Consider the following 12918-nt stretch of genomic DNA (forward strand, 5'->3'; position numbering starts at 1 on the left):
AATGTTAATTCAACTGATAATAAATTATAAAGTGCTATATATACATGTTGAATTTGGTATACAAGTATCCTCGTTGTTATATATATAGTGTCATAAAGGCCTTAATTGAACTTAAATGATCTGGAAACATGATGGTTGATCTATCTCAACTGTTGAGGAAGATATTAAACTTATATAATAGTTAAGGAACTGTTGGGTGGGTTGGACGTACGCAAACCGAAGCCGTAAGTGCATATTTGTGTGTATGCTACTACCATACTATTAGACTGAACAATATCTTATTTCATATATTCCAAATTAGTCACTTCGAAGACAAGAACAAATGCCTATGGACAAGGTAATAGGTGCATCCAATAGGATCAACAACTTGAACATTGTAGTACACATTTTACGGTTTGCGTTGGGAGCAGTGTTAAGATGTAGCCCATTTAGAGCTGAAAGAGTAAATAGAATGACGAGATAAGGTGCCATATGACAATTATATATCTAATATTGTTAATGGCATAAATAGAATCTCAGGTGGACCAACTTCATACAAAACAGGTAAAATAGAGCCGAGATTAATCACTGAACTCCCAACTTTTCGCCATAACTCCCAACTTTTCGTAGGTTTGCAACACTAGCCTAAACAGCTGTGACGTTCAAAACAATCGCAGCCGAAGAGAGAATTTCTCTTTGATCCCAGCTTTCAGTTTTTATCTACACACAAACACACACACGCAGAGATGTTACTTTAATTAGAAATGTCATTGGATGCTTTAATTGGTTATTAAAAGGCCATGTTATGAGAAGGTATGTATGTGTCGACAATGACCGGTTGATCTGGTTTCGACATTATAGTATGATTTAGTGTGCCTACAAATTATAGCGGACAGGTGTTTACAGCATCTTCTAGTGTTTTTACAACGTCCATAACGATTTTTGTCTCCTGCTCAGGGCCGGATTTGTATAAGATCATTCCGCAGAGGGTAACGGTTCCGATTGTTTTATGATTTCTCCTAGCACAAAGACTAATTATCGTAGAATTTTGAAAATCATTGTCACACGAAATAATTAACCTTTCTTAATAATGAGCACTGTTTGGACTCGAAAAAGAAGTTATGTTGAAAAACTTGAAAATTACCTTACGCACTTCTCATGGACAAGATATTCTCAGTCGACAAGCGACAATAAATATCGTAGAAGCATGGGAATGAATGTAGAAGTACATCGGAACCTTAGTAGAATGCATTTAGGGACTTTATTTTAATCCTAAGGGAACCAAACCTAACCTGCCTAACCTAACCACGAAAGTATATATTGAACAAAACCTTAAGTAATCGCTAAAACTCTGCAGTATGTGTTAACAGACGTACATCGAAATCGAACCATGTAAAAATTGTGCATTCGTAGCATGATGAAATCGCAATAAAACAAAAGGAACTTGGGCCCCGCAGAGCACCAGGCCTTAAGAAAATCTCCCACCAAACAATTGGTACTATTATAGTATGGGGGTGACACATATAAATCATATATTTCGCACTTTTTTACATTGCTAACATACTATTTTGGAATGCGGAACATTTCCTGAGGTGAAATAATGCATGGTAAATTTCTCATATCGGACAAACGGCTGAAATTTGCTAGTTGATTTAATTTGAATATTCGTACTTACGGATTCTGCATGGAGAAACATTGCTGAAAGTGGCATTTCGCTTATTTCACGGAAATAAGCTCTATTTGCGACATATCGAGTAAGTTTTCTTCGTTTCTTTTTGCCTTCGGTAACACACAAAATGGCGGTCACAGTTTCACTACCGTACTCGGCATGCAGTGTTTCCACCCCACTGCACCCAAAAATACCTACGTAGCCCCACAAACCATTGACGCATAGCCCCACAAACCATTCATACATATTTATATCGAAAAATAGATGATTTAACTGCAAAATTTAATGAACGATGCAAGCAAACACTTCCCCGAACTTCCACAAGTATAAAGAAACTGCATTCGGTAAGTAATTTCTCCTGTAAATTTGAAGAAATCCATTTGTCCGATACGAGAAATTTACCAATAGGTTAATATGGTCAAAATGTTAAGCACACTTTATTCTCAGATAGGCTAATTGGAACTTGACGTACAGTTTAAAGTGGGATCTAAACCTGTGTGCAGTGTACCTTTAACAGGGATTGAACCCGGGGCACCTTGATTACAGGTGACAGCATGCTATCAAGGAGACCCAGGCTGCATTATTGTTCTGCCTGCCCAATATCTGCTTCCCATTGCACTTGATCAAATGAATTCAGGACAAGCAGAGTGATTCTTACAATCTATTATCAGTCTTTGTAAATCTATCAATACAGTGGTAAGCAAAATATCTAGATTGTTATGGTTGTTCAGTAGTCTGCACCCTACTTTGTACCCTCCTACAAAAATGGCGGTTCTAAAATCAGATTGATTGATTGATTTATTTTGTCCATGAATCACATTGTTCGCATTTACATGCAGTGATATTGAACATGTCAATTTATATTTACAGTATCATAGATATTTCAATATAATAGTACAATGAAATACAATATATGTACACATGAAATGTAGTAAAATACAATGATATAGTCTAATGTGATGAAATACAAATACTCAGCTTAGTTGTGTGCTGTGTCAACTTAACTCTACAGTGCATTTTGTGTGTTTCTAATTTATAATTGGGTAAATATTGTATTCCTTATTATTGTTATTTCTTTAATTGCTGCATTTCTTCTCTGTATTGAGCTCAGCTGTGACATTATCAGCCAATAATAAATAAAAGGTTAAGATTTTTCCTCTCCTTCTCAGTTATTTCTTATAAATAACATTTTTCATTAAATCTGCTTGTTGGGATTTGAAGTGTAAATAAAAGTTATACACTTTCAGATGATCATGCCAGTTAACATGTTGTCTGCCTTGAGCCGATGTTCAATCAATGAAACCTATGCTGCAACAACTTACCTGAAATGTGCAACCCACATTTTCCTTGGCTCGGAAAGAAATTACCACACTGCTACAGAGAAAGAGGAAGAACTGGTTTGTAAAAGTTTTTTTGTTTAATATTATTCTGTGAACAAGTGGACTTAACCTCTACAGTGATTTTTCACCAAATACTACGAGTAGTGAATATGTAAATTTCGATGGTTTCTTGTTTTGTTATCTAACATATGAATAATGGCAAGGCTTACTACGTAAAGCTGAAGATTGGATCACGTTTATTTCATCCATGAATCACAAATTTACATTCACATGCTGTGATATCAGACATCATGTCAATTTGTGTTCACATTACAATATACTAATACAATGAAATACAATAATATAATGAATTGATACAATGAAGTGATACCTTAACCTATTACAGTGTAATAGTGGAAGGTGTGTACTTGTTTTAGTGATGTAGTCTATTACAGTAACATCAGTAAAATATGTTATTACAATATATGTTTCTGCAAAGATCATCCTTGATCCTTCTTCAGGAATGAGAGAAAATGCAAAGAGTTAAAACTTGGTTTAAATAACCTTTACCCTTTTTAACCTATTCTATTTTAACATTTTCCATGCTTTGTTCTCTTCTCCATCTCTGAAGAAGGCTCAAGGATGATCCTTAAACAGATACATGTTACGTCTGTTTTAAAATAAGTTAAAAAAAAGTCTAAATAAGTGGCATTAAAACAGGATCCTCAACAAGGATAATGATTTTTTCTACCATAATTCTGGGCATCACACACATGAAGTGGTATATGCATGTACATACATGAAGTGTCTTGCTCCCCCCCCAAAAAAAAAAAAAAACTCTCCCAAGTAGGCTATTTGAAAACAAATTAAAAAATATCCCTTGATTTGTGCATTTTGGCTGTATTATAGTTGGGTTCATTTATGCGACTTCAGAAATTGGAATTAATTATTTCTTTTTGGCAACTGCAGGCCATAAAGGGGAGGGTTGTTTTTTCTAAATGACTTGTGGGATGGGATAATTTGCAACTTCTTATTTTTATGATGGGAAGTTAGTGGAGGGTGGTATTCTGTGGAAAGGGACAACAAGGACTTTCAACGTAAGAGTTACTTCATTTTTTGACTTACAAATTTAACTTCGACCCGCAATTCAGTGCTTGGCCTTGGTAAAAAGAGGTAAGTTACCTTCTTAGGTTTAATTTTAGCCTTCAATTTTGGTATCTTCATGTGTCAATGCAAAAAACATTGAGAAATAGTGTTGGGGGCAGGTGACTCCGGCCAATTTCTAACATGCCTTTAAAAGGGCCGTGGTAGCGGAAGGGGCGGTAAGTCAATTACCCCAGGGGCGGAGCCTGGAATCGGTGGGAAATTTGGACTCAACAATTTCAAACGACAAAATCTCAAACTTTAAACGGCTGTACAGTCGTAAATACTTCTTTCCGCGCTCCATTTTTTTTATTATTCACAATTAGGATCACATAATCTTCATAATGAAAAAAAAATATTTGAAAATTCGAGGGTGTAGAATAGGATACCTGACCCATATACATTACCATGTTATATCATTTTGTCAAAAAAAAAATGCAAGTAAAATATATTCAATTCGCATGCAAGAAAGAAGCCAAATTTATGGGAAATGATTACTGGTGCAAAGAGTTAACCATAAAGGTGAAGCAATAAGTACAAAAGAAAGAGCATTGGATTTAAAGTGAGATGTCATTTGCGGTAGCGTATCTCATACTACAAATTGGCCGTTGTTTTACCGTACGTAATGAATCCTGTAACAACGCTGGATTTTTGTTTGGATTATTTTACTTCTATGAATTTGCAATGCTTTCTGCATGCACGTGGTTTTGTTTACAGAAGGTCTCAGGGTTGGTGATTTGAACTTTAGATAGAAATTTTTGAAAATTTGAAGATTTTCCGAAATTGGATGGACGATTGAACACACCATGTGACACAAAACATGTTATGTCTCAAAAACTATGTGAAGTATTGTGATGATTTCGGTATTGTTGCAGAGAAGAAGGACCGTCCTAACAGAAAATAACTATGTTACCACTCTTACTTGCTCAGAAAGTTGAAAAATCTTTAAAGAAAGTAATATGTTGTGATGAAAGAGACACTCCACTTCAGGTGAGTCCCAGGTTTTACCTCAATGAAAATTGTTACACAAATCAATACATGTTCAACATAATACTAAAAAACCAGAAAGGTAATATTGTTCATAAATTAAATATCACAGGTTTCAGTATTCAATGTATGAACCATTCTTCCACTGGCACACAGTTATATTTTTCACAAATTGCCCTAAAATTAAAGTTGGAAGTGGTTGAAAAAAACCCTGCTTTTTTTGGGAAAATACGGGAGTTTTTTCCATGGCTTTTTGGGGTTGGGCTTTTTTCGACTTTACTCCCCAAAGTGTATCAAATCAATGAAACTACATTACTTGGCCGCATTTTTCTTGTTCCACAGCTTTCATTTATCTCCCTACTGTAAAAAGACGTTCCTATCTAAATTGAAAATAAAACTTTTGACATGGAATTAATAACTAGACCCAAGCAGTAGTTTCAAAAATGTCAGCTTTTTTGAATTCATTGTTTTTCCTCAAGTGTTAACTTCATATTTCAGTAGGCTTATTAAATATATCTATGTAGTATATAATCACTAGCATAACTAGAGTAGTTTTGCATATATTTTGCAAATATAATCTAATAGTGTAATATAATTTTCATTGTTTGAATTTGACATATAAACATGCACAGTGGCAGGAATGGATTCCAAAACTGCAGGGGGCAAGGTACCAAAATGTGGCGGGGGGGGGGTGCAAGGACAGTTTACTTTCCCTTTAGCATAGTGTGGGGGCAAAAGTAGCAAAAAGTGAGGGGGTAATGTACCCCCCTAATCACTGCCACTGAACATGAACATGAAGCAAAAAATGAGAAGAAAGAAAGAAAAAGGTGATACATCATATCAAATGTACCCTCAATGCTACAGTTTTTCTTTAACTATATCTAAAATATGAAATATACAGGGTGAGGCAAAAGTCTGGCACCACCCTTTTAATTTGAAAATAACTTGATGGAGGGTGATGAAATTTCAGATATGGGTAATTGGGGTGGGGCACATCAGGTGGGGCTAGTGTGTATCATAGTGGCCATCTTGGAATTACATCCAGATTTTCAACTGGGAAGGGGGTCATGTAGCATATCATTTTACATGTGCGTTTTCTCAGAAATAAGAATATGCAGTTATTTTTTCCCTAACTTTATTTGGTGAGGATATTTTCACAGTTGAAGTTCACATTTGTCATGCTACAAGATGTGCTCTATGTGTTGTCCATTCTGTGCTACACACAATGTAAGACATTTCAGCCAGTCCTCATGGACACACAATGACACTGCAGGGTCGACAGAGTGACATGCGTGTTGGATCCGGTGCTGGAGATATCCGAGATCAGTGATTTTGTCTTGATAAACTATGGCTTTAAGATGACCCCAAAGGTAAAAGTCAAGGTGTGGCCACTTAGTGGGCCATCTTCGACCAATCCAGTGATCCGAGAGCTGTTGATCCAACCACTGCCTGACACATAATGTGTAGTGCTGAGGCACGCCATCCTGCTGGAAATAGGCTGGTAATTCACCATCTGGGTTCATGAGTGAGGGGAACACATCTTCCTGGAGAATATTCAGATAGCTCTCCTTCAGGTTGCCATGGATGAAGACAGGTCCCACAATTTGGGGGTTCCATATCCCACACCATGCCATTACCTTTGCCGCACCAACTTCCTTACGATGATCTGTCCACGATGGGTTGGTATTTGACCAATAACGATGATTCTGCTTATTTACCTCATCGTTCACGAAGAAGATGGCCTCATTGCTAAACAGAACACTTTTTGGGAACTGGGGATTCTCGTTGCAATGAGCCAAAGGCCAGTCGGCAAACACAAACCTAATCTTACTCCTTAATATCTAACATGATAACTCGTTCCCATCAGCTGTACAGGGACTATATTCGAACCGGTAACCTTGATTCTCTGCAACATTATCGTCAACTACAGCGCACTGTGCACAATTACATTGTTACCTACAAAAGATTATACTGGACTCATGCCTGCAACCAGCTGAATAGCTCTTCCAATACAACCAAATTTTGGTATCGACTCAAAGGTCTAACCAGACAAAAATCATCTACCTCATACCCTATCTTCCTTCAAGAAACACCTCTGCAAACTGATGATGAAGAAGCTGATGCTTTCGCTGGCAATTTTCAAGACATATTCACACTGATTACTCCAGAGCCACACATACGCAATCACCCGGTTGACTCCTTTAATTTCAATCACTACTCCTTAAAACCTTCAAATACTCACACTCTACCAGACAATGATATATTAACCAACCCCATCAGTGCCATTGACGCTGATGCTACAACAGAGACGAAATACTGCCCCTGGATTTGATTCTATTCCTTATTTACATTCATCCTTCGGACTGGGTTTTTTCCTATATCATAGAAACCCCCAAAACCCTTGATGTTTTTTAAACCCAACAAATCCCCACAATCGATAAAGTCCTATCGACCAATGAAACTTACCTCCATGTTCACTGAAATTCTCGAAAAGATTCTGGTAAAGAGTTTCCATGCACACTTGACCACGAATAACTTACTTCCACGCCAACAAGCGGGATTTAGACCTTGCTTTTGTATTAACGATCAACTCCTTCGGCTCACCACTATGATTACCAATCAATACAATGCCTAAAAACTAGGGATATGCCGATTACAGATGTATAAAAATCGGCAGAAATTGACATATAGCCATAGGCAAAAATCCGATATTTAAACTGGTACAGATTATACTAGAGTTTTTTACCTTCTAATGAGTTTTATATTTTAGTTTTTTAAGATTTATTGAAAATTAGGTTATGATCCATCATTATTGTAGAGTTTTTGTAATAAAATTATTGCAAACTCTCATTGAGAGGATCAACTTAACTCAAAATTGGAAATAGAACAGTACATTGCTTAACTATAATCTGCTGTTGTATTGGAAATTCAAAAATGAGTATTCAAACCTGAAGCAAGTGCTGAGAAAATACTTGGGCATACCTGCTGCATCAGTATTCAGTGATTGAGTGTTCAGTGTTGCTGAACAGATTTGCGATGAGAGAAGAAGTAGATTACTTCCTGAAGTGCTTCCAAAACTCGTGTTTCTGAAGTTGAATCTGGCAGCAGTAAATTTCCAACATTAAGAACAGGAATTCATTTTGCATTTCAAAAAACTGCTTGTGTACTAATGTAAAATCTCTTGAGAATCCATGTTCTTCTTAAAGGTTCACATAACCACCTTTTGTAGATGCAAATGTACATTCACATCTCTTGAGAATATATATATATATATATATACCGCGTGAGGCACCTAAAAGTACCACCTGAAATAGCGAAGAAACCAGAAACAGTAGCGATGTGAGGTTTGCGGGAAACAATAATATCAAATGGGGCTCGTAAATCGGAGGTATGGGGTGGGTCGAAAAATATCGACAAATGGAGCATCTGGAGCAAAGTCATATTTTTTTAAATGGAACGATATACAATAACATGCATAATATAAAAGAGCACACGCAGAGAAACACAACGCCGTTGGTCTCATGCATCTACTGCACATAGGAACGAAGATATGGCCATGTGAAAATATGTAAACAAACTAACAAGTGGCCCACTTGACCGTCAGTACCACGGCATGTAAGACTTTTCAGGTGCCTGACAGACCTACCTTTACGCAGAGCAAGTTTTGATAGCAGGTCCACGAGATCGTGTTAGTTCATAGCAAGGAGTCGTAGTGGTAAGAACGAAGATTATGGTGTTCAGAAACATAGAATAAGCGGACATGATCCTGATTTATGGGGAATGCCGAAATAATGCCTCAGAAGCCTACCGTGTGTACGCAGAGAGATATCCAGACAGACGACAGCCATCTGGACGTCTGTTTGGTAAGTTATTTATTAAATTAAGAGACACCGGAAGTGTAACACCACGAGCACGTGTGCGGAACAAGCCAACTACAGGTGAGGCAGGTGGAACACATGTTCTCGCTGCTGTTGCTGTGAATCCGCACGTTAGCTCCCGTGAAATTGCCAGGGATGCTGGGATGAGTCAGCGAAGTATATTGCGCATTCTGCACACACACAAGTTTCACCCATACCATATCTCCCTCCATCAGGAACTTCACGGGAATGATTTTGTGGACCGTGTTCGGTTTTGCACATGGTTGTCACGACACGACACACCCGATTTGTCACGTATCCTCTTCACTGACGAGGCAACTTTTACCGATCATGGAAATATCAACCTAAGGAACATGCACTATTGGTCGGTGACAAATCCACATTGGCTTCGCCAAGTGGAACGCCAGCGCTCATGGAGTGTGAACGTGTGGTGTGGTATAGTGGGTGAACATCTCATCATTGGCCCTTTTTTTATACAAGGGACACTGAATGCTGACCGATACATACAGTTTTTACAACATGAAAATACATTTCCAAATCGTTGGATTGGACGTGGAGGGCCTGTCAAATGGCCGGCTCGTTCCCCAGAATTGACACCGTTAGACTTTTTCCTGTGGGGAAAGCTGAAGGACATTGTCTACCGGGATGTGCCAACAACTCCAGAGGATATGCAACACCGCATTACTGCGGCCTGTAGGGACCTTCCCTACGAGATGCTACATTCTATGCAACGATCTTTGCGTGGGCGCCTCGTTGCCTGTATCCCAGCTGACGGCCACCACTTTGAACACACACTTTGACAGGTTTTCGCTTTTTACGCAGTGGTTCTTAGACATACTGTCATGGTCATTTTCATTATGCTGTAACACTGTCAGATACATGGTGCTGATGATGTCTACTGTATTGTTTCTTCCTTTAACACGTTCTGTCTTCATCTTGTCCAATGGCTTCCGACATCTCATACTTGTACATGCCGTGGTACTGACGGTCAAGTGGGCCACTTGTTAGTTTGTTTACATATTTTCACATGGCCATATCTTCGTTCCTATGTGCAGTAGATGCATGAGACCAACGGCGTTGTGTTTCTCTGTGTGTGCTCTTTTATATTATGCATGTTATTGTATATCGTTCCATTTAAAAAAATATGACTTTGCTCCAGATGCCCCATTTGTCGATATTTTTCGACCCACCCCATACCTCCGATTTACGAGCCCCATTTGATATTATTGTTTCCCGCAAACCTCACATCGCTACTGTTTTTGGTTTCTTCGCTATTTCAGGTGGTACTTTTAGGTGCCTGATGCGGTATACATATGATATGCAATACAAATGTACATAGCAAATTTATTTTTGTCATGCTGAAAATAACAATCCCATTTCTGTTTAATAATCTTATGTATCGGAATCGGTTAAATATCGGCATCGGTATCGGTTCCAAAAATTATCGGTGAGTACATCGGCATCGGTAAATTTTCAACTTCGTCACATCCCTACTAAAAACCATTCTCCTTATTGTTATTCGACCTAGAAAAGTCATTTGATAAGGTGTGGCAACCAGGCCAAATTTCAGTAACCTTCCTGTTATATTCGTTTGATTTATAACTTCACATCAAATCCAATATCCTATGTATCTATCTACAACAGCTTATCACACCCAATATTTCTCCACTTGGTAGTACCACAAGGTTCAGTACTCTCACCGCTGCTATATTTGTGTATGTGGCTGATACCTTGTCCTCCACCCGATGGTCTTTCATAACATTACAATATGCTGACGATACTGCCTTTCTGGCATTAGGGTGACCAATCCACCAATTGAATGAGCACCTACAGAGAACAGTAGATGTCTTCGTTTCCTGGTGTCGCCTTTGGGGACTCATAATAAATTGTGGCAAAACACAAGGAATTGTATTCCTGCCAAACGGTTACCCTTCATGGGTCCATAGAAATCCTGATTTGCTAGCTATTAAAGTTCATAACTCTATAATAAGATCCTTCAAGACATTAACGTACCTCAGTGTGGTTTACGACCAATGCCTTACTTGGAAAGCTCACCTCAACATTATAACCAGCAAAGCCAAAATAAGACCTAACTAATTAAACGAGTCTGTGGGACAACCTGGGGCTTGAAGGCTGAACTGGTTATAATGACATACAAAGCAATGCTCCATCCAATTTTTACCTATGGCTTCACAGCCTCGACATTTGCAGCACCATCCTTCTATGAAAAATTTCTAGTTCTTATAATTTTTGACTATGGATTTCCAAAAGGCCATTCCCACGTGGCAAAGAATCTTTGGAAGAGTATAGCTTGGCTAGCCAGAAAAAAAAATAGTCAAGGTTTACAGTAATTTTTGACTGGATCTCCAAAAGACCCTCCTACGTGGTAAGAATCTTTGGAAGAGTATAGCTTGGTTACCAGGAAAAAAAATACTAAAGGTTTACAGTTATTTTTGACTTATGGTCCCCAAAAGACATTTATACTTGGCAAAGAATCTTTGGAAGAGTATAGCTTGGCTAGCCAGGAAAAAAATACTGAAGGTTTACAGTAATTTTTGACTATGGATTGAGACTGTCCTATTCTCAAACTGTCATGTTCAAAGCTAATATTATTTATGTTACTTATGTTGTTTTTAACTTATGCATGTTTGTTTTATATATATATTGTTATAATAATCTTATCACAATGTATAAAATATAAGAAATCAAATTGCTGTAACCATAGCAACGAGAAATAATAAGTACTAAAAATGGTGATGGAAGTAGTGAGATTTTCTGCGCCTGTATTGTATTTATTTTAAATATAACAGTTATCGTTAATTACTCAATTTTTTTTGCATTGATAATCGTTCTGCAAGTTTAAGCGCAGCGGCGGTTATCAAGAGTGGTGACCCAGAATCCAGGATTGTTCAAAAAGTGTGCAATCTTCTGACAGTGGTAAGAATGTTTGTTGTAATGGAACAGAATTTTTGTCATATGCTGAAGAAAGACTTACGTCACAATCTTCAGTGTGCCTTGTATAACGTAACTTCTTACGTGAATCGTCATATGTGTGAAGATCACAAAGGCTGATAAGTTAAAACAAAGCAAATCTATATCATCGCATAAAGAAACAAACATTCAGGCTAATACAATGACTACTTACTTTGATGCTGGTAATCCTGTAGTTGCTTCCAGTAATGTGAATACTGCAGAACATGATGTTTGTTCTACAAAACCTGACAAATTATCTTGTTGTAATGATCCTGACAATGATTTGAGGTATGTTCAGTGTACACAGTGCTCATCATGGCATCATATATATCTTGTCTCAAACTTACAGTCACTCACTGGACAATTTATTCAACTACACTAGAAAATTATTATTGTAAAGGTTGCAAACCAGATTGTGATCCTTTTAGTTTGCCAGCTTATCTAGAAACTCTTAACCCGAATTTTGGTGATTTGTTAAGTACTGTTAAGAGTATTCAATTACTTATGGTCACTTCTAATGAAGACCTCAAAACGAAACTAGAACAGTCTAATGCTGAAATGAAATTGCAGTTAGAACAGTCTAATGCTGAAATGAAATCTCAGTTAGAAAAGTCTATGAAATCACAGTTAGAACAGTCTAATGCTGAAATGAAATCTCAGTTAGAAAAGTTATGAAATTGCAGTTAGGAAAGTCTAATGCTGAAATGAAATCTCAGTTAGAAAATTCTATGAAATTGCAGTTAGAACAGTCTAATGCTGAAATGAAATTGCAGTTAGAACAGTCTAATGAAGAACTAAAAACACGAATGGATCTTGCTAACCAAGATATGAAATTACAGTTAGAGCAATCTAACCAAGAATTTGCAGAGTGTAATAAAAATATTAAGTCTCAGTTTGAACAATTGGAATTGGATATTTATAGTAACCTAAGTTCGAAATTTGAATTGGTTCATCAAAAAAATAATACTGT

General features: G+C 37.4%; 1 protein-coding gene across 6 annotated transcripts in view; it reads left to right on the plus strand.

The window, feature by feature from the left end:
• The first annotated feature begins 147 nt into the window (after positions 1-147).
• Positions 148-12918, plus strand: part of LOC145986507 (dnaJ homolog subfamily C member 28) — a 70347-nt gene continuing 57576 nt past the window's right edge. For 2 of the 6 annotated variants that reach the window (XM_083120588.1, XM_083120587.1), the window contains exons 1-2: positions 211-337; positions 2896-3045. In XM_083120588.1, the coding sequence (XP_082976714.1) occupies positions 323-337; positions 2896-3045 (165 nt within the window). In that variant the 5' untranslated portion in view covers positions 211-322. Of the gene's footprint in view, positions 338-412; positions 544-623; positions 793-856; positions 969-2895; positions 3046-12918 lie in introns of those variants that run through there. The other 4 variants (XM_083120593.1, XM_083120590.1, XM_083120589.1 and 1 more) reach the window with 4 other exon arrangements.

This window comes from Lepisma saccharinum, chromosome 4 (assembly GCF_977018435.1).
Source record: "Lepisma saccharinum chromosome 4, izLepSacc3.1, whole genome shotgun sequence".
Taxonomy (NCBI): Eukaryota; Metazoa; Arthropoda; class Insecta; order Zygentoma; family Lepismatidae; genus Lepisma; species Lepisma saccharinum.